Genomic DNA, 23,000 nt, shown 5'->3' on the forward strand with positions numbered 1-23,000 from the left:
AAGCTTTCGTGGACTACAGCCCACTTCTTCGGATGCATATAGCATAGAAGTGGGCTGTAGTCCACGAAAGCTTATGCTCTAATAAATTTGTTAGTCTCTAAGGTGCCACAAGTACTCCTGTTCTTCTTTTTGCGGATACAGACTAACACGGCTGTAACTCTGAAACCTGTCAGAAAAAAACAGTAACACTCCGTGGCCAGCGCCAGCCTCTTCTGGTGGCAGCTGCAACCCCCTTTGTCATGAGGCCCTGCCCCTCCTGTGGCTCCACCCCCTGCTCCTCCTCAGTGAAGTGCCAGCCCTGCCTCCTCTCCTCCAAGGCCCTGGCCCATGGCCATGTCAGAGGCTAGAAGCCATAGTTGGGCAGGGTGAGGCAGCTGCCGCACTAGCTGATGTCAGACTGCAGGCAGCCGCAGAGCTTCCCCATCTTGTCCTCCTTGGGACCGCAGGGCTATGGCTGCTCCTCAGCTCCCTACTGCCCTTTGACCGCTCACTGCCCATAATAGCCTCCCTGGTGCGGGGTCCAGCTACGGGGCCAGCACAACCCTCGGTGAGCAGGATTCAGGAACCCAGGCCAGAGCACATCAGTCCGGGATGCTGTGCTGAGCCTTGGACCTTCCACCTGCCCTGGGTGATGCACCTTTGTGAGCGGACACACGGGCCAAGAGCTATTCTCGGTCCCCCCGCTCACGTCCTCTGAAGCAAGCCAGAGTTGGTAGGGAGGAGGAATAGAGTGGTGTGACCAGGGAAGCTCACTCAGTGATGTAGAAGGAAGAGAGCTGAGGACTGAGCAAGTTGCTCTCCACATAGTTACCGTACTTCAGGAAGACTCCATAGCACCAGACAAGTCCTCAAGAGGGGACAAACGACTCCCCCAAGCTTATTGTGCCTCACATACATGCAAAGGCCTTTTCTCAGAGATCCACCCCATGCTGACAAGAGTTCTTGCAGTCCTCCCTCAATACTTAACTTAAGCAAATTTCTATTTGCTCTGACTCCACAGATGACTGTCTGGTTTCCATCTCCCTGGATGGTCTCAGGGTGGCTGCTCCTCTTCGTCTCTGCCAGAAGGCTGGACATTCTCTCATCTACCCAAAGTCAATAGGAACTGAAAAGAGAAAGAAACACTTATAAGCTAGGCCACCACTGCTGCATGCAACACAGACAGATATGCTTTGTGAGGGAAATGCTGAAAAGTAATAACTCACTGATCAACACCATCATGTTGAAAGTACGTAGCAACATTCTGTGTAAAGTTATGAAATCCCCCTGTAGGGTGTTAAAGGCACTTGTTCCAATTCACATAGCCCTGATTAGGTAGCACTGGCCAAGTAGGCCTGTCATGTTTGCCTCAAATTGCATATCAGCTGTAAACAGAGGCCACAGAGTACAAGAGAGGGAAGAAAGAAGAATTTCAGCATCCGCAGGTGAAAAGAAACAGCACAAAGCCTCCTTCTTACATCAGATGCCGTCTCCTTGCTCTCAGCAAGAAAGAACTTTACCTAAGAGTCAAGCTTGAGCAAATGCTTTTCAAAGGGTGATAACTATAAAAGTGAGGGGCAAAACCACCCCAAATTCTCTCCTATCCATCTCTCTCTTTCACCTAAGATGATGAGAAGAATGTCGTTGGACTGTGGAAGCAGATCTTGACCTAAGAGTGTGGGCAGCAATGTTACTGGTACCTGTGGGAAGGGACTTCATAAGCCTCGTTACATTTAGAAAAAAAATTATCTTTATTTTTCTGGTAAACATTTCTTACTTTAATGCCTCATTACTTTGCTCATTTAAAACCTCTCTCTGTGTAGTTAAATAAACTTTGTTTTATTTTTTAATCAAACCAGTCCAGTGTTGTGAACTGTGTGGATAATTCCATGTAAAGTGGCAAATTTTTGTATATTGACCTCTTAGAAGTACAATGGATCTAATAGATCTGGACGGTCCAGGGGCGGACTAAACAGTACACAACACATTTTGGGGGTAAAATCAAGGATAGGGAGCGTGTTGGGTCACCCTGCATTTGGTAGCTCAGGATGATGAGTGGTGTGTTTAGTGTTGTAAAACACTCCCCATCAGAATCTGTTACTTTGCTGTTGAGTGGCTGAACGTGTGCAGTAACAGGGGCAAAAGGCAGGCAATGGGTGGGGGTGTGGTGGGGTGTGTGCAATATCTGGACAAGGCTGCAGGTTTCCAATATACCAAGAAACCTGCACTGATATGCAAGTGTGAAGGAACCTTAGAGCAAATGTATTGTAGTGGTCTGACTCTAACAGGATTTGTAAATTTAGTGCTGAAGGAAAATATTTTACCTTTCCTGACTAGCATGAAGAGTCCATGTAGAAAGCAGCATTGCCAAAGTTTCTCCAAACCATTAACTTCTATCCAATGGGGAAATTGTAATTTCAATTCCCTTAATTACAGCTTTAAACCATACACTGCCAACAAATGCCTCAAACATGACACCATTACACCTGGGCAATGAGGTAGTACCTCTTGGGTGGACGGGACCAGCCCTGTGCACTCAACAGGCAACAAGCAAGATGAGATGGGATGAGGCAATCCTCAGTGCTAAGGGAGCTAAGAGTGGTTCAGAAAAATAGTTTATTTGATTCCCTGAGTAACAAGATTTGGTGTTAGGCACCTTGAGAAATACTTGAAACTGGTTCTAATTCAAGAAGCCAAGTCTAAAGAGCATTTATAGCACTGAGCTGGGTTTGGGTTGATTTGTCTAATGTGGTTCTTACATGTTTTCTTGTGTTAATCTGAGTGATGTGGAGGCCTCTGAATGTAAATAGTTCTTAATTAAGCCTAAAATGAGCTCAGTTCCACAAAACCAAAGACAAAACCAAAAATAGTCTCAGAGATTTAGGGTGACTCAGCTCTGCTGTCCTGTGCATTGTTTCAGCTTCTGGTTTGTTTAATTCTTAAATTTAATTTATAAATCTGAACATGCAGAGACAACAATAGCACTAAAAACAGAGCTGTGAGAGAGGGACAGGTGGGAATGTCTCAGCATGAGTAAATTGCCAGCTGTACCTCATTTATTAATCCTTATGCTGATCTCAGTGATCTGAAAGTCATTGATTTTGTCTTTGGACCTTTTCAAGGTTAAAATGCTTTCAAATAGCCAAAGTTTGTAGAACAGATTTGGTCAGAGATTTTAGATCTTTTTCTTTCTAGTAGAAAATCTCCAAACAGGAGAGTACTTGTGTGCCTTGGATCTATTACCTCCTCATTGGTGGTTGAGAATTCCACATCATGGTGTTTCTGTTTTGAAACTAATACACCTCTACCTTGATACAACGCTGTCCTCAGGAGCCAAAAAATCTTACCGCGTTATAGGTCAAACCACGTTATATTGAACTTGCTTTGATCCACCGGAGTGCGCAGTCCCCCCTCCCGCCCCCGCCGTTCACTGCTTTACCGAATTATATCCAAATTCGTGTTATATCAGGTTCTGTTATATCGGGTTAGAGGTGTAGTTGTATTTGGTTAAAGCACCTTTGCCATATGCCCTGTAGTCTGCTTGACAAGAATTGTAGCCGCATCATCTAGGGTTTGTGGAGACAGAATGTAATGCTGTAATGTTATTCCAGTAGAATCCTAGCTTTGCCCAGGCCCCATGTGATCAAGTCCCTTTTTGGTATATTATTGGCTTCTATTTTTAAAATATTTTATTACAATGGCAGAAATGCATCAGAATAAGCTCTATATGCAGATATTTTTCTAATCAGAGTGGGATATTTTTGTCTAGTGAGCAGAATTACGTTTTTACTCTGATTCCAGAAATTAATCTCATGTGACCTAATTCACTGCAGGTACTGTGTGTACAAAGTAGCTGCCAGCAATTAGACTGTCTTTCCTGTCAAGCAGACAACTATCAAGCTTGAAGAGATCTTTACCATGATAGGAATGTGTTCAATGATCTAATTTGCTAAGCCTGGTGTTTCCCAGATAAGACGCAAGGACACAGAAGTATTGTGTCTCCTCTTGCTTCTGTCTCAACAGCACATAGTGGAGAGGAGGTGGATTTTCAGTGCACACTTTCCATATTCACACCTGTGATACAACCATGTTGATTTTTTCTTTCTAAAGATAGTTCTAATGTCATTTTGCCAGTGCTTGTATGCTTCATGTAGGAGACCTATGGCCCAGAACCCATGGATGGGCAGTACTAGTTTCTTACGTGGTTCCTTTTTGTTGTTCTGGCTCTTGTCCTGGTGCAGTTAGAAACATCCAATACTAAGTTGATATGACTACTTCCACCTTTTCATGTTCTGTATATATATATATATATACACAGATATATATATATATATATATATATATATACACAGATATATATATATATATATATATATAATATCCTTACTATATGTTCCATTCTATGCATCTGAAAATGTGGGCTGTAGCCCACAAAAGCTTATGCTCAAATAAATTTGTTAGTCTCTAAGGTGCCACAAGTACTCCTGTTCTTTTTGTGGATACAGACTAACACGGCTGCTACTCTGAAACCAATGCTAATTTAACAGTTACTTGAAAGCTTGTTAACGCTGCACAGACTGTTCCACGATTCCAAAGAACGCTGATTATAAAGGCTAAAATCTGGCCTTGTCCTTCACAGACCGGCCCAACGGTTAGGCCCTGCTCCTGCAACAGGGGTGAGCCAGCCGTGCCACACACCCGCTAGGGAGGAGGGGAATCTGGGAGAGACTTTGGGCCCCTGCCTGGAGGCTGCAGAACCCGACACCGGCCCACCCTCGGCTTGGGGGAGGGGCTCAGGCGCAAACTTCCGCGCAGGCGCAGCACTTTCCTTGCGGCCAATGGCCAATTAGCCCGTACAAGCCACTGCATGTTACTGACCTTCTCCAAATGGCAGTGCCGCCAGCCCAAGTATGTATGTCAAGGAGCTGAGGGAGGCCCTCTCCTTGTTCAAGGGCGGTTTAGCCCGCACTGGGGCACACCTCTACCCACGTCTCAGGACCTTCCTTCAACTGCCACCCATTATCTCTGACCTTCTTGTAATGGCGGTTGTGCAGCGCACTATTCTCTCTGTCCCCGACCCTCCCATTATGGCGGTTCCTCGGGAGCGCTATTCCGCCTAGTCCATGACCTTCGGTCAACGGCTGCTCAGTGCGCGCGCGCATTTCAGGGTAACCTGTAACTTCTGCTTATGGTAGAAATGTCTTCACGGGACATTTGAAAATACAGAAAGCGTCCTTTTTGCGCCCGCGAAAAGCGTTGACTGACCCCTTAGGACCGCCAGCGGCCGTGCGGTCTGCGCAGGAATATGACGTCTCCCGATTGTCGACTTTTTCCTAGCAGTGGCTCAGTTAGTGTCGTCACGTCTGGTAGGTGAGGTCAGCACAGGGGCCGCCATTTTGGGTGGCGGGGCTGGGATCGGAGTGGGGGCCTTGGGTGGTTGTGGCCCGCAGGGGGAGTTAGTGCGGCCCACGGGGTAGCGGCCCCTATGGCCGGGCAGTTTGACTCCGAGGACCGGGCGAGCTGGTACTGGGGGAGGCTGAGCAGGGCCGAGGCGGTGTCGCTACTGCAGGGGCAGCGCCACGGGACCTTCTTGGTGAGGGACTCGGGCACCATCCCTGGGGACTTCGTGCTGTCGGTGTCCGAGAGTTCCCGGGTCTCGCACTACATCGTAAACAGCCTGGGGACGGCGGGAGGCCGAAGACCTGGCGGCGAGGGCCAAGGGGCCCCAGGTGAGTGCGCGGAGCCGGGCCGGGCTAGGGAGAGGGGCTGCTTTGATTGTCTGATCCGGGGAATGTTGCTGCAGCCTGGCCCTGTATCCCACTTTGTTTTGCGCTGGGGAAAGCGCGGCCTCAGTTTCTCCCGATACAGCGGACAGCCCGCGGGCACCAGCCAAAGAGCCCCATTGCCCCTGCCCCCGCCCACTCCAGATTGGCGTTCAGTCTCCTGAGGCCCGGCTGTGCCGTTCGTGTTTGTCTTTTGGTTCCGCACTGGGAACAGCTATTTTTGGGGTCCTTCTTTGTTGGGGAGCGGCTCCAGGACTCCCATCCGCCGCCACATGACCTGCAGTATTCCTAGTGTTAAAATCGTGTTGGACGTTATTTGGCGGACTAAAATAGTGCATATATGGACACTGACCAAGGTGGGGGCGTCAAGACTTCCATCCTGAAGTCATTACAGCTCAGATTTCCCATCATTATGTATAAGCCAGGTATGGCAGAGTAAACTGCCACCACCTATTCAGAGGAAGTTGAATTTTTGTTGTTGTTTTACATTTTGAATTTGCATGAAACAGTTGAAGACAATTGGCATATTAGAGACTTGGAGAATTTGAAAAATAACATTTTAAATTCCTCTCTTGAATGAGGGAGAACCCAAGATTTCCATTATTTAATTTCAAACCTCTAATGACTGATGAGTCTGAAAATGAAATATGTTAATTTAGTAACTTAAGCGCTCCCACTGTTTAAATAAATGAGTAATTTCTCTTAAGTGAGATGTTAAAAGTGGATGCTAAGCACAAATACCCTTATTTTATCCTTTCATACTTGGAGAATAAGTAGATGTTATGAATTCTAGAATGGATTAGAATCTGAGATATGAAAATATAAATGTCAAACTGTATTTTAATACAGTCAAGCAATGTCAAACATCTAGAATCAAAGGACATTGGTCATACTTACAGGATGGAGGATTGTATCCAAAAGCAGTGCTTCTGAATTTAGGAGTCATGATGAGCATGACTTCCCAATGCAGCGCAGTTGCTAAGAGGGATAATGTAATTCTTGGATGTATAAATGGAAATATTGAGCAATACGATATTACTTTTGTATGGAGCATCGCTGAAACCATTATTAGAATGCATCCAGTTCTGGTTGCCACACTCCAAAAAGGATATTGAAAAATTAGAAACAGTTCAAAAATTGGGATATTTTGAAGTCTGGAAAACCTGAAATCCAGCAAGAGACTTAAGAAGTCTCTTATTTAATTTTAAGAAAGAGAAGGTTAAAAGGTGAATTGAACCTGGTATTTAAGTACCTTTGGAAGCGGGGTAATTATTCTGGAATAAAGTCCTTTTTTCCAGAGCAGAGTGTCCACATGTGGGAGTTACATCAGCATAGATCAGGGGTGGGCAAACTTTTTGGCCCAAGGGCCACATGTGGGTTGGGAAATTGCATGCAGGACCACGAATGTAGGGCAGGAGTGTGGGAGGAGGTGCAGTGTGTAGGAAGGAGTCAGGGCAAGGGATTGGGGCAGAGGAGGGGTGCGGGGTGTACAAGGGAGTTCAGGGAAGGGGGTTGGGTGCGGAGTGCGGGAGGGGGCTCAGGGCAGGGGTGCAGGGAGGAGTGCGGGAGAGGGCTCAGGGCAGGGGGTTGGGGTGCAGCAGGGGGCTCAGAGCAGGGGGTTGGGGTGCAGGAAGGGTGTGGGGTGTTGCGGGGGGGCTTGGCAAGGGGTTGGGGTGTGGCAGGGGGTTGGGGTACAGGAGGGGTGGCATGGGGCTCATGGCAGGGATTCAGGGTGTGGGCTCTGGCCCAGCACCGCTTACCTGGGGAGCGGCACCGGGGTGGCAGCGGCGTGCACCGGGGCCAGGACAGGTTCCCTGCCTGCCTTGGCCCCACACCGCTGCCGGAAGCGGCCGGCACCATGTCCATGCAGCCCTTGGGGAGGTGGTGGGCAGAGGGATTTGCGCGCTGCTCTCACCTGTGGGTACCTCCTCCGTAGCTCCCATTGGCCGCGCTTCCCCGTTCCCGGCCAAAGGGAGCTGCGGGGGGCGGTGCCTGCAGGCGAGGGCAGCACACGGAGCCCTCTGCCCCCTCGCCCCCCAGGAGCCGCAGGGACGTGGTGCTGGCCACTTCCGGAAGTAGCTTGGGGCCCGCGGTGCCACGGGGGTGGCAATCCCGTGGGCCGGATCCAAAGCCCTAACGGGCTGGATCCAACCCACGGGCCATAGTTTACCCATCCCTGGCTTAGGTCTAGTGGAATGTTTCCCTATATAGACACGTCCAAAGGCATAGCAAGCGCTAGCGGCTGAAAGTTAGTCAAATTCAACTGGAAATAATGTGCAATTTTTTGAGTGTGGGGGTAGTTAACTTTGGGAACAATTTAACAAAGGATGTGGTGGATTCTCCATCACTTGATAGTGTTCAGTCAAGATTGGAAGATTTCTTTCTAAAAGATGTGCCCTAATTTGAATACAAGTTTTGGATCTGTTTCAGGAATTAATGAGTGAAATGTTAAGGCAGGTGTTATGTAGGACAGAATAGATTATCAATGGTCCATTCTGGTGTTACTCATCAGTTTGGGAATCAGACGTACCCATTTCACAAAGATTCTCTCTCAGTATCTAAAGAGGCAGAGTATGATAGAATGCAAAGTATATAGGGTGGGATAGTCCAGTATGTCCAAGTGATTTAGGCACATTGATGCCAACATGTGCTCCCAAACCACTTAGATGTTTTTGAAAATCCAGACCATTATTTCAGCAATCAAGTAACCTTTACATTGAGATATCCATGCACAACACTGTCTGCAACTTATGACGTATTACACATGTGAGCAATTTCTTTTGACTCGATGAGACTACATGCATTTGTAGGAATTTGCAAGATTGGGGTCTTGGAGGTCAGAGACTTATGTCTCTGTCGTAGTCAGAGGTATGACCGCAGCACATTTAGTCATACGTGAGCTAGCTCTGATCTGTGTCTACATGTACTGCAGTTACACCACTGATTGTTGTGTAGACATATCCTAAGTCTTTCCTCCCTCCTGCCCCAGCATTTTCTCCCCTTGTAATTAGAACTCTGTTCAGGAGTACTAATCTCTTCTGAGTAAGAAAATAGGTTTATGCTACCAATATTTCTGATCCTTTTCTTTTTAGCTGTAATGGTTCTGATGTTGCAATAGCTGTACTTCCAACTTAAATAGTAGAGATTTTTTTTAGCAAACATTACATGCTTGAGTAGTCTCTAAGGTTCTTTTTGCGGATACAGACTAACACGGCTGCTACTCTGAAACCTTTGAAAAGTGGAGAGAATATTTTATATCAATAGATCCAAATCTCTTATACCACATTATTGTTTGCCTCAACTTAAGACCTATCTAAAACAGGCCTGGAGAACAAAAACCTGAATTGTTGGAGTCACTGGGATCAGAAGGGTCATATGTTGAGATAGAGCGAATGGTATTGCAAAAACTAGTAAAGAACTCATTACTTGTTCTGGCCTATAATATGAGAACAAGGGACACGTTCTATGAAATTGAGAAGGATCCCCAGGAAATACTTTTTTCCTATGTTCCTAGGTTGCATTTGTCACATTTCAAAGACAATTGAATAAGCTCTATACCAGGCCTGTTCATTTGTGTTCTGTTAATAGGGAAGAAGAGATACTATGCCCTAAAGATTTGATATGCTCTTACAGTTCTAGCTTGCAAAGCTATAAGTATTTACTAGTGGTCATATAATTATCCAATGATTATCTGTATGCCCTTCTGAAGCATTACTGTTTCTTTTCATTTGTTGTAAACTTACTGTCCCTTAATTTAATTGAATGTATCCTTGTTTTGTACGTAAGATTGCATGAGTTTGCTTTGCTCGAGCTCCTGGCACCCATAGGAAAGTGCTGTAGAAAGTAATAGAGAAGAAGCACATGGGAGAGTAGAAGGAAGCAAAATATACCTGCAGTAAACCCTTATATAACGTGCGATTATTCAGCACGTTTTTGACATAACACGGTTTTCATTTAGTGACCCATTTTTATGATGCGCACACTATTTTTATATAGCGTGCGCTCCCATGGACCTGTCCACTCAGGTCGGGCAAGAAAACCATCGACTCCACTCCATCCTTAGTCCAGCTGTACCGGCGGCCTTTGTGTTGTTGACACTGCGTTGTACCAAATTCATCATGCCACCTAAGAGGAGTATCAGTCCTAAAGAAAGTGAGGAGAAGAGAATGAGAAGAAACGGGAAACGATGAGTTTAGCTAAGAAAATAGAGATACTGGACAAGCTCTGTGCTGGTGCCCGAGTCAATGCAGTTGGTCGCGAGTATGATGTGAATGAATCTATGATTTGCACCATTAGGAAAGGTGAAGATGGCATTAGAGCACATGTTATGGCTGCAGGTAATGCTAGTCTTATCATCAAGAGGATGACACAGGCAGATGTTCAGTTAAATAAAACAGAGACTTTGTTGAACACACGGATTGAAGATCTGACTCAGAAACGGGCACCGCTCTGTGGGACAGTCATTCATGAGAAGGCACGGAAATTGTATGCAACCATGTGTGAGAAGGAAGGCGAACCATTCAAAGGAATGTCATTTAGTAGTGGGTGGCTTGATAATTTTAGGAAGCCCTTTAACATCCATAATGCGACGTTTACAGGGGAATCTGCATCGGCTGACCACCAAGCAGCAGAACTCTTCCCTGCTGAGTTAGCAAAAATTATTGAGGACAATTATTATAAGCCCCAGAAGGCTTTTAATGCTGATGAAACAAGTTTGTTCTGGAAATGAATGCCATCCTACATCACCCAGCAGGAGCATTCAGCACCAGGATTTAAAGCTGCTCTGTGCCAATGCGTCAGGGGATTATAAGTGTAAAGCAATCAGGGTGGATTTGATTTAAATCACTAGTCAGGAAGACTCGATTTAATCATGGATTTCTACATAAAAGTGCGTTCTTGTTGATTGTTATAACCTTAATACATATTCTTCACAACTCAGAGATAGATGTAGGTTTCATTTTTAGAAGATACACACTATACATTTTTAGTGATTTATTTTGAAAACTTTTCAGATTAGTTTTACAGCTATATTAGAAAATGAATGATAGTTTGGTTATTTCGTTTACCAAAGGTAATTGAAGCAGATAGTTCACCTCCCAATGACTTCATAAATATCTCCAATTCAACAGGTTAATCATTATTTGGAGGATTTTCTTGCCATGCTATATTAGGAGGAGAACATCACCAGACAGACATTTTAATTGTTTTATTTAACTAAAACGATGTTACGTATTCTGGGTTTTTTTTCTTCAACAGCAAACATATAATATTTTAACAAAACAAGCATATGAATTTTTGAAGGTAGTAAAAAACATTCAAGTTTTTTAAAATCAGGTTTGTTTTTGTTAAAATTGTTTTTAACTAAAATAGTTAAATGAAATAATAATAATAATAATAATAAAAAAGTTAAATTGACCGTCAGCCAGGTCAACATGAGAAACTTAAAATACTGGTTTCTGCAACTAACTCAGTCGTCTTCACCTTCATTTTCCTATTTGTTCATAATCTGGAAAAGAAAAACAAGCTTTCCTGCTTTTTCAGGTCCCAAACAATTTCTCAATTTAGAATGAATTAGTCCAAAGGAAGAAAATATTCTTTCTACACCGGTAGAAGAAGCTACTTCTGTTAAAAGTGAGATTATCACTTCAACAGTCTCTGAATCCAAGTCCTTAAGTGACTTCCGCCAGTTCGCTGGTTTGACTTCCTTTAAAACATCATCAGCAAACATATTTCTTGAATGGGACTTATTCCCAAACTGGGTCTTTTTTACGGCCTGCTGCCATTATAGGTTTTCCTTTCTAGTGAGAGAATGGTATGGTAGATCTCAAATCAGTGAAGGCTATGCTCAGAAAGATCTCAAGACTTCTGGAATACGCTGCTCAGTTTCACTTTTGTTTCTACTGCCTGTCCCTCCCGCCTCACGTTTATCTCCAGACTTGTTCTTCTTGTCCAGATCTATTCTGCCCCCAACAATCTTCTATTCCTCGAACTTTTTGAAACTTTGCACTTTTAGAATGAGGTAAGGGATTGACTCTATGTACACAAATTTGCAGAGGGACAATAGGGTTGAGGTCTGTTATTTCTCACCTCTATATATTTATTTATTTATTTAAAAACATTTTTGCTGTTAACAAGCATGTTATCTCTGGAGATGCAAATCCACAGTTTGAGAACTGCAAAACTAACCATCTCTGATGGTATCTTCTAGACTGAGCACTGAGTCCCATTGGGTAGATAGAAAGATTAACCTAAATAATCTATACTGAAGCCCCTGGAGCCCCATAAAATTGGGTCCCTAATCCATGAACTATTGGAACTCATTTACAAAACTTTTCTTAAACATTACATGAATATATTGTTTCATACTATAGAATTAGAATTTATAATCCCTATTCCATGATGAAATATCTTTGAGCTATAATGTATCTTAATAAAACTATTTTTAGATAGGTTTTTTTTCCTCAAAAAGCCTTGTATCAAAAAATCTGATTTAAATAAAAAAAAATTGATTTTTTATCTACCCTGAAACCAATGCTTGTTTACCGTGCTGAGAACCCTGTGCCTCAAAAGACAAGCAGAAGTCTCTCTTGCTAGCTTACTGGCGGTCTAACAAAAAAGCCTGGGTAAGATCTAAACTGTTTACAGAATGGTTTACTTTATGCTTTGTGCCTGTGGTAGAACTTTATTTAAAGTCACAAAACCATCTTTCAAGATTTTGTTGTTACTGGACAATGCCCCAAGTCACTCTGCCGAAGCTCTACAGGGTACAAACGAAAATGTCAAGGTGTTTTTCCTTCCACCTAACACCGCCTCATTGTTGCAGTCCTTAGATCAAGACGTAATCAAGACATTTAAATGTTATACAAGGTAAACTGTCAAGAAGATGCTAGAGGCGTTGGAGGAAAACTCAGAAATGGGCATACCAGACTTCTGCATTCATATAACATGGCACATGTAATTGAAGGGATCTAGAAGTCCTGGGATGAACTGTTCCTACCATCAACGCCTGTTGGAACAAGTTGTGGCCATCAGTGGTGAATAATTTCACTGGCTTCCCCACAGTACACAAGGAGGTTAGGGAGATAATGATTTTGATAATGATAAACTGACACCAGGCGGAGCTGACTGAGGAGAAGTTAGTGGAGATGCATGAGGCCACCGACAACGAAAGTGAAGACGAGCAAAAGGAACAAAAACTCACAGCAGGATATTTAAGGGAAAATTTACAAATCATAGAAAAAGTCATAAGTAATTTGATGGAGAAAGATCCAAATATGAACAGGAGCCTAATATGCAGATGGCCCTATCATAAACTGTACCAAGTCATTGCTGAGTCAGGCAAAGCAGAGTCTCATCACTGACTACATCATGCCCTCTACACACCAGTCAACAGACGCATCAACTTCAGCATCCCAATCATCAGCTGAGCAGGAACCAGAAAATACCACTACTGCTGCATCCTCACCACAGTAAGAACGTTCCCCAGCCATCACCTAGATTATTGTCTTCAGCAAGTCACCAATTCGTAGTTTTTAAGGTAATAAATTAAAAAAACATCAACTTTGTCATGTCTGGGAACGTAAGCCTATTTTTCCCATTTATTCTTTAGTTTATATAATGCATTTTATATAACACATGGTTTTCTAGGGATGTAACTACTGTGTTATATAAGGGTTTACTGTATATGATTTGATTGCAATGCACATTCTTGTGGAACACTCAGATTCTAGGCAGGCGAGGGTTACAAATCCTGCAGGATGGAAGTGTCTTTCATCACTCTCAATGATCCCTTCTGGATGATAGCATGGTGGCTGTTGGAACATGAAGGGAACTGAAAACAGCCTTCTTTGCCTGAGGCAAGGTCACTAGAATGTGCTGGCATTTTTGGAATGGGACAGGAAGTGAAACTGAAAAATTGGAATCCCAAAAGGACTTTCCTTTCCGGCTCAAAAAATGCTTATGATGAAGGGATGGAAGCAATGGGACAGAGGAGAGAGATGCTAGTAGAAATATTCTGAACTTCAGGAAATACAGAGATAAGGTACATGCCTGCACAACCTTAACTTCCCTTCTTTACAGCTGGCAAGAGCTGCTGGGAATTATCTGCATGCACTCCTGCTGCATTTACTGTAGTAGTTACAGTTGTAGTGAGTAGTTGAGGGATTATTTGGAGCAGCTTGGCAGAGCTGTGATTGTGATATGAGGCAATATGGGGGGGTACTTCTTTGGGGGGGCGGCATCCCTCCACCTTTGTATGTGTGATCAAAGGAAAAAGGTGCAAGAGAGAATCAGTAGGCCTCATTTCAATGGTGCATTGTGTAGGTTGTGTCAGCAGAGAGGCACAGGGCTAGCCCAGTAACGGGGGTGGTCAGCAATTAGGTGGGAAATGTGTAGCCTGTGGATTTCATGAAGGATAAGTGGAAGTATAGTATTAGATGGCACTGTGGTCCCCCCAGATCCTGGCTTGCCCATGTGGGCTGGGAGAGGAGCTCAGAGCCCATAGAGGGACAGTCCCCAGTTCCTGACAGAAGGAAAAACTGACCTGGCAAGCTGATCAGTTAATGTCTGTTGACCAGCTATTAAATTTTAAATAAATTTAAATTAATGGAGATATCATCCTATCTCCTAGAACTGGAAGGGACCTTGAAAGGTCATCAAGTCCAGCCCCCTGCCTTCACTAGCAGGACCAAGTACTGATTTTGCCTCAGATCCTGAAGTTGCCCCCTCAAGGATTGAACTCACAACCCTGGGTTTAGCAGGCCAATGCTGAAACCACTGAGCTATCCCTCCTGCCATCAAATAGTCCAGCAAGAATGCCCTGATGTAAGCGGAGGCCGACTGTTTTGATTGCATCATGGTGCATTCTTTCATTATTTAGAACTTAATTTTATTGTGTGCTGTATTTTTTGGAGTTAAAATAACTCACTTAAGTAACTTTTTGGTTGTAATTAGGAATAAATATCTTTCTAAGGTAAAGCCTATTGGAGACCATGAAGTCTTACACCCTTTTTTTTAACTGTTCTAATAAATTAGTGCTTTAAATATTGACCAGTATTTGACCAGTCAATTGACCAATTATTTTTGGACCCGTAAAATTACCAAACCTAGCACAAGAGGCAGGGAGAGGGGCTTGTGCCCTCCCCCCGCCCCGAAGGGCAAGGATCCTGCAGACCGCACGTGAGGGGGGAGAATGTGGGGCTGCCACATGCCCTGTACTCTAATTCTTCCTATTCACACTGCCACCCATCTCCATGTCACCTTTTCCACTCTCCTGATTTGAGGCCCCAACCCCTTTCCCAGGCCTATCACCCATGCCTGTTTATCTCCCTCTCCTCACTGCAATCTCAAATCCCTGCTCCTTATTCTCAACACTCTTCAGCCCCCTAATCTCCCTTGCAGCACATATTTGCATGTGTATTTATTTTCTTTTAAAAAATTATAGTAGAGCACCAACTCCGCTATAGTTAAGATGAAGACCAAGCAGTCTCTTTAAAACTAGACTCTTCTAAGTGCTCTAAAATACAGAACACTTACTCAGATTGCTTTGAAATGTTGTCTGCCTCATGGGGGCATGGAGCTTAGTCAGTGAACCAAATTTGGGGCCATTTGAACAAGTGGTTCCTGAGATTCAGCCCCGGGGAAAAAACAGCTCTTCTTAAAGCTGACATGTTTTGGCAATGAGTTTTGTGCACAGATAGAGCTTAAATCGGGGCTGAGATTATTATACCAGGGTCTCAAATGCTTGGAAGTTACCCCAACAGAGTACATGCCACCCACTAGCCTTTTGGGAGAAATCAAATTACATTATTAGCCAAAGAGTAGTTCTTCAGTGAGGCGTATCGGCATTTGAAGTGTGTGGCATTGCATCAAACAGATTCCACTGAGCATGTGTGGGCAGACAAGGTTTTTAGCCTTGAAAGTTTCACGCCTGCTGGATGGCTTGAGAATAAGCAGTAGTCCTTTGACCCAGACCCATCCAGCCACTGTCTGTTGGAGTCTCGCTGCAGGCAAAAGTCTGGAAAAGCTCAAAGGGCATATTGCTAAAATCTGTCTCTACGTTGGAGGGGGTGGGGTATTTTTGGTGGCTGTAATCAAAGTATGTATATATTTTTTAAACTCTATATGCAAATGGTTACTGGCAGGGGAGGGGCATTTTAGAGAGTGGAGAACTGGGAGGAATAGAGGTGAAAGGGGTTTAGCACTACATAAAGGGGACAGGGATTTTGGGGATGAGTGGTAGGGGAGATGAGTGGGGTTCGGGGGCTCAGGTGAGGGGGAGGGAGAGAGAGACACACAGAGAAGGGAGCATATGGGGATGAGTAGCAGGGAGATTGCGGGGAGAATAGAGTCAGGGACTCCTGTCAGCCCCACCTTCTCACTGTGTCTGTGTGTGTGCCAGGACTTGGGGGGAGAGGGAGGTTGAGCTCCTCACCCTACCTCTGTGTGTGTGTGTGTGTGTGTGTGTGTGTACGTGCGCACGCGTGCCAGGATATGGGGGCCTGCTGCCCCTCTGGGGGGGCCTGATCCTCTACCTGCCCCCTCATTTAACCTGGAGTCTGGGCCGCCCCTGTCCTTCTGGGGGTGTCTGAACCCATCTCCCTGCTCCCCAAGTGATCCAGGATCTGGGGAAGCCCTCTCCTTCTGGGTGGGGAGCTAAGAACTGGCATACTGGGAACATGGGCCAAAAACACACTGCTGACACTGAGGTGAGAATGGACATGCTTGATGCATATCTCTCACACTCCAGCACTAAGTAGGGGGAATGAAAACACCCACTGAGATTAATGGAGCAGTTCACATATCTCATGAGGTGTTTTCTCAAGGCTTGTCTACATTTGAAACACTAAAGTGACACAGCTGCACTTCAGTGTAGATGCTACCTACACCAGTGCAAGCGAGTCTCCTGCTAGTATATGTAATCCACCTCTCCGAAAGGCAGTAGCTGGGTCGATGGAAGAAATCTTCCATTGACCTAGGGATATCTACACTGGGGGTTAGGTCCACTTAACTGCGTTGCTCAGGGATGTGGATTTTTCATACCCTTGAGCAACATAGTAGGTTGACTTAACTTTTTGATGTAGACCAGGTCTCATTCAACTGAGACGATCACATTGAGATGAATGGGCTATGTCAGATGTCTCTGAGCCTCCTATGCCTTCAGGATTATCCTGTGGTGGAGATATGCATATAGAAAAGCAGTCACTGATGACTAATTTCATAAATATTATAACAGAGTGGTAAGAGTGAGTTTTTTTTAAAGAACAGCGTTTCTAAATGTTCCAAAATCTGCGTGTGAGCTGACCTATCTTCACATCTGCTGTGCTTTATGGGATGTAGGGTAGAATTAGTGATCCAAATTTGGGGTCATTTGTGCAAAGTGTTCTTTAAACAAAGGCCTTCCCCCTGAAAAAAAAACAGATTGTCTTTAAGTACACAGATTTTACCAACTTTTTTTGTGTACTCCAAGCTTCTAAAACGCTGATAGCTTAATGGGATGGAAAGGGGAGGGTGAACTGGAAACAGTGGCAGGGGACTACACGTTGTGGGGAAATAGTGGGTGAGGGGCAGGGAGAGACACCATTTTTTTTTCTCATATGCTTAAAGTTACTATAACCACCACATAATAAAAATGTCAAGTTCTTGGGACATGGATAATGCCTGAGTCTTTTCTCACCGGTTTCATTAGCAACTACTCACTACAGACATTTGAAAGCATGACCATTATCCCCATTCTACTACAAAAAATTGCACAGGTGTGGGGGGGCTCTTATTAATCACATAGCATTTGTGTGACCTAGTGAAAAGAGTAGTGGTCTGGGACTCAGAAACCTGAGCTGTATTCCCGGCTTTGCCAATGGCTTGTTGGGTGATTTTGGACAAGTCACTTCACCCCGCTCGGTGCTTCAGTTTCCCCATCTCTGCAATCTCTTTGAGATTTACTGATGATAAACGCTTTGTAAGAGCTAGGTGCTCTCATTACTTGTCCACAGGAATGTCTCAGAGAACTGCACACTTACATGAAAATTAAGTGTGTAAATGACCACTGTCATTTCCCCCCCCCCCCTTTTTTTTTTTTTTTTAGATATTTAAATGGCACACTTCATTAACACAGATTTATGGTTGTTTGGCAGTACCGTGTGCCCTTTCAGAACATCAAGTTCAGCAAAATTCAAACTTGTGAAAACAAATAAATAAAAAGTTAAGGTACATGCCCATACACCTTTGTCCTGTGCTGAATAGGAGCTCCCTATACTCATATACAGAAAGAACACCATGTCTACTAAACCTTACAGTTCTTTCAACCCCTTCATCCTTATACACACACTAACCTTTCATTAAACCCACAGATCATACTCATCTCCCATTGAACTGCTGACCTATCCCCATGGCAAAGCAAGAAGACTTCTGTGCCCCACTGCTGACACAACCTACACAATACAGTGTTGAAATGAAGGATACTGGATCTCTCAATGTACACATGCACCTCTTTCCTTCGATCACACACACTGGGGTCTGGGAAAGAAATTCTCTCTCTCATATTCAGAGGGTCACCAGCTCTTCTAAGCCACTCCAGCTTATTCTTCCACCATTCAGTACTGCTACATCTAACACAGTGAATGCAGCTGGAGTTTGTGCAGATAATTCTCATTGGTTCTTTCCAGGTCCAGGGGGACAGAGTTATGGTTGTATGGGGTGTACATTAACTCTTAACTGTATTTCCTAGTTTTCACAAGTTTGGGTTTTGCTGAGTTCTACATTCTGGAAGGGCATGAGCTATTGCTGGACAGACTTAACTCTGCATTGGCAAAGCAGTTAAGGTGTCTTTTTTTTTTTTTTTGTCGTTTAATAGTTTTAACATCTGCTGAATTATCTGCTGTATTAAAACTACATTTCCTTAAAATAACCCCCCGGCTGGCAGATATTAACAACATACCTACAGACCTTTCTCAGGTTTCTGCTCTAGGTTAGATTTGAACTGAGACTGGTGGGGTGTAGGGCAGGTTCATTGGCTGCTGTTTGTTCCTTTGAGCCATCCATCTGCAGATAAAATTGGCAGACTAGAAAGCCTCTTGATTACTCTGTCCATATACAATATAGTCCATTGGATGCATGAGGCTGTAGGAAAATTAGGGTTGTACCTATTTAGAGAGCTGAACTCTTTTCTTGAATAATATTTTAAATTTTGTTCTCTCAAAGGGGTAGTGAGTGCCATGCTCTAGCTGGAGTAAGGGTGGAGTGATTGAGACCATTGTGCCAGGAGCAGGGCCCTGGCTTGATCCCCAACTCTGGGCAAAAAAAAATTGGTAGAATCTGTCAACCTTGATGAAAAGCTGGTTTGGGTTTTTATTTGTTGGTTTTTCTTTTGGCCCTCCTTTTCTGCCCCTCTCCCTTGGGTACGCAGGAACCTCTTGCTCATATGACCCTGAATTTGGATCAGTAACTCTATCCCATGCTCCCATGAGGCACACCAAATTTCAAGGCAGTCCAAGCAATCATGGATTTTAAAACCAAAAAAATATTGTTAATCTTAACTATAGCAGAGTTGGCCCTTCTGTAATAAGAGAATGACATGAAATCTAAAGAGACCGAGAATGGGCTGCTTTAAGGGTGGTTATGTCTTCTGACTACACTCTGAAAATGAAGTAGAATGGTAAGTAGTTTACCCCAAAATAGGTTTCCAGACTTAGGAAGTGTTTCCCTCCCCCCGCCCTCCTCAAAAATCTTCCAACATTGCTCCTGTGAGTAATTATCCCCATTTTACAGATAGGGAAACTGACTCAGAAGTGATTTGTCCATTGTCAGAAAGGGAATTTGTCTCAACCTGAGAGATGAGTTGAAGGGTCTCTGGCTCTGACCTGTGCTTAGATTACTAGACCATCTCGCCCACATAATCTCTCATCCCTCCCACAAAAAATATAAATTGTTAAATTCTAGATCATTTTTTGTCTTCAGACCATGCCTTCACTTCCTGGTCAAAGGGAAAGATTTGGATTGCTGCTCTGACCTCCTGAGCAGGACAGAACAGGACAGAGGCCAAGTTGAGACACCATAACTAGTTAAGAAAAAAATTCAGCCCTTTATATGTCTTGACCAAATGAGCCAGCTGAAGGAGTTGTGGGACAGTGCGGCTGATTAGGGTGTGAGAGGAGAAAGTTAGAGAACTACTCTTTCCCTAGCACCACTGGATTGGAAGTGGTGGGGAAAGGTGAGAGAGTCATTCTCTAAGTAGCCTCATGCTGGAACCTTACTATCTCCTTTGGCAGCAAGCTTACCTTGGTAGTTTGACACCTGATCCCCCACATTATTCCGTCCCTGAGTATTGTTCCACCAGAAGATGAGGGCAATGTGCTACTGGAACTGGCTCCTGCAGGAACAGACCCAGAAGATAATGGTTTTACCTCTCCAAACAAATGTTTCCCTGGCTGTTATAATGTGTTCTTGTTCCTTGCGATAATATCAGAGTACCTCACACATCAATTTATCCTCATTACAACCTCTGTGAGGTATGAAAGTGTAGTAAACACGTAAAAGTTTAATTTTTTTTTTAAAGCCAGAGAGGGACTATATGTTAATCGAATCTGACTTCCTGTATCACATGGGCCATAGAACTTGACCTAATAATACCTATTAGTGAAGGGAATTATTCTTCCCTGGCATGTAAGTAAACTCTATCAAGCTCAATAACTTGTGGTTGAACTAGAGGATTCCTGCTTTACAGACTCTAAATGATGGAGAATTTACCATTTTCCTTGTGGCAGTGTTGTTATTTAAACTCATTGTTAAAAAGTTGCATTTTTCTAACTCTGACTTCTAGCTATGAGGTCTTGTTATGACCATTTTTGCTACAATTAAGAGCCTCTTAATATGTAGTATGTCCTCTCCATTTCTAGGTGCTTAGATGGGGATCATGTTGCTTCCTAATATCCTTTGATAAGCTAAATAGCTAGAGCTGCTTAAGTTTTTCATTGTAAAGAGTGTTTTCCAGAGTCGTCTTTTTTTTGTAGCTCTCCTCTGATCTTTCTCCAGTTTTTCAACATAATTTTGAAAGTATGTGTGCTAGAAAAGGACACAATATTCTGGCTCCTGGCACAATGGTCTCAATCACTCCACCCTTACTCCAGCTAGAGCATGGCACTCCCTACCCCTTTGAGAGAACAAAATTTAAAATCTTATTCAAGAAAAGAGCTCAGCTCTCTAAATAGGTACAACCCTATTGTATACAAAGGTATTATCACTTCCCTTCTAATCGTCCAAAGATCATGTTAGCCCCGTATTTTTCTGGGAGCTAATGTTCTCTTGGTTATCTACAATAACCTTTATATCCTCCTAGGGCTTGTCTTCACATCAACACTTATCTTGAGTTAGTACTACTTGAGTTATTGCAGATACGCTTCAAAACAATACTGGAGTTGCACAGTTATTAATTAGCAGCAGTTGTTGGATTAGTGGCTGACGAATTGTTGTAACTGAGGCTGTTGCATCCCCACTGCATTACTAGCTCCAGCATCAGCATCGACAGAGCATTAACACATCCCAAAAGGCTTTCTAGCTGGAGTTTAAAGCACCACTTAACGTGAATTAGAAATTTTTGTGTGTGGACAGGAGTTAGGGGTAACACTAGATTTATAACTTGAGCTAACTGCTGTGAAGACACACCCTTAGAATCACTGCTTTCCAGGATACAGTTCTTCCACCTTCTACCCTCTGAAATCAGTGTGGGAGGCCACTCATGGAATTAGGTGTTACTCAGTGTGAGAGAGGCCGGGTCAACACTACAAAGTTAAGTCAATGTAAGCAGCCTAGCATCAACATACCTGTCCATGTGTCTATGCTTACATTTGTTTCCTGTAAAGTATATGCCCCAATACAGCGATGCAGTAAAACCACCTCCCTGAATGGCAATAAGCCATGGTTGACATACTGTGGTTGATGTACTGCGAGTGTAGACTGTCCTCTAGCAACTGTCCCACAATGCCTGACACTGACCCCCTCTGGTCACAGTTGTGAACTCCACTGCCCAGGGGATACAGAGAATGGAAGCCACCTGGCATATTTTTGAAATGCATTTTCCTGATTGCCCAGCTTGGCGAACATACCTTGCAGCCCTCCCTTGTTGTGTGCAGCTGCCCAACCGACCACGCTGGCTACATGCTCCAGATGTGTTCCTGCCTGAAGTAGACAGGAGGTATTGGATCTTTTGGGCCAGTGGGGAGAAGAGGCTGTGCAGGCACAGCTATGGAGCAGATGTAGAAACGTGGACATCTATGAGCAGATTGCACGGGGGATGCAAGAGAAGTGGTACAGCAGTGTCACGCGAAAGCCAGGAAACTGCAGCAGGCATATGAGAAGGCCAGGAAGGCCAATGGTTGATTTGGTGCCAAGGTGCAGACCTGCCACTTGTACAATGAGCTTCATGTTAGACTTGGCGGAGACCTCACCAGCACACTGCAGAGTACTGTGGATACCTTGGTGGAGTCAGAGAAACAGAGCCCTGCTGTGAACAGCGAGGAGGAGGAGGGACATGTGACCTGAGGGTTGAGCTAAGCCTCAAGCCAGGATATGTTAGAGACTCCACTGCAGTTGAGTCAGTCCCAGCAGCTGAGCACAGGCGAGTCTGATGCAGGGGAAGGAACCTCAGGTAAGTGTGTGAATGCATTTCCCATTACAATGTTTAAATATACAAATGGTGCCCCATCCCAACTTACCAGGACCCAAGTAGTGACATTTAATTAATTTACTCATACTAGAAGTTGTAACTGTCCAAAAAAAAGAGAGGTAGAGTTGTTATCTGCTGTTCATTGCCCCGTAGATTTAACGGGGCGTGGCATGTGGAGCAGTTTGTGTACACAGATGTTCCTGGAATTCTCGAGAGAGATCTCGATGAAACTTTTGTGGGGGTACTCAGCAATCCTCTCCTGAAGGTTTCTAGGGATGTCAGCCTTATTTCTTCCTCTGTGGTAAGATACTTTCCCATACCAGTCCACGATGACTTTGGCAATCACCATTGCAGCAAAGGCTAGTGTATGTGGGGCCAGGGGCTTCAGTACACCAGCAGCAGCTGTGCTGTCTGTGCCTATGTTACCCTCAGGAGTGAGATATCAGCTAAAATTACCACTGTCTGTGGAAAATAGTGCCAATGTTCAATGGGCATAAGTGTAGGACAACAAAGGCTGAAATTTTGTTTTGTACAACTGAATTGCCTTCCCCTCTAATGCCTCTGCTCGGCCATACTCACCA

The 23,000-nt window shown here is 44.2% G+C and overlaps 1 protein-coding gene across 3 annotated transcripts in view; it reads left to right on the plus strand.

The window, feature by feature from the left end:
• The first annotated feature begins 5,162 nt into the window (after nt 1–5,162).
• CRK (CRK proto-oncogene, adaptor protein) overlaps nt 5,163–23,000 on the plus strand; it is a 51,718-nt gene continuing 33,880 nt past the window's right edge. For 2 of the 3 annotated variants that reach the window (XM_034752180.1, XM_034752182.1), the window contains exon 1: nt 5,355–5,708. In XM_034752180.1, the coding sequence (XP_034608071.1) occupies nt 5,465–5,708 (244 nt within the window). In that variant the 5' untranslated portion in view covers nt 5,355–5,464. The other variant, XM_034752181.1, reaches the window with a different exon arrangement.

This window comes from Trachemys scripta, chromosome 18, assembly GCF_013100865.1.
Source record: "Trachemys scripta elegans isolate TJP31775 chromosome 18, CAS_Tse_1.0, whole genome shotgun sequence".
NCBI lineage: Eukaryota > Metazoa > Chordata > Testudines > Emydidae > Trachemys > Trachemys scripta.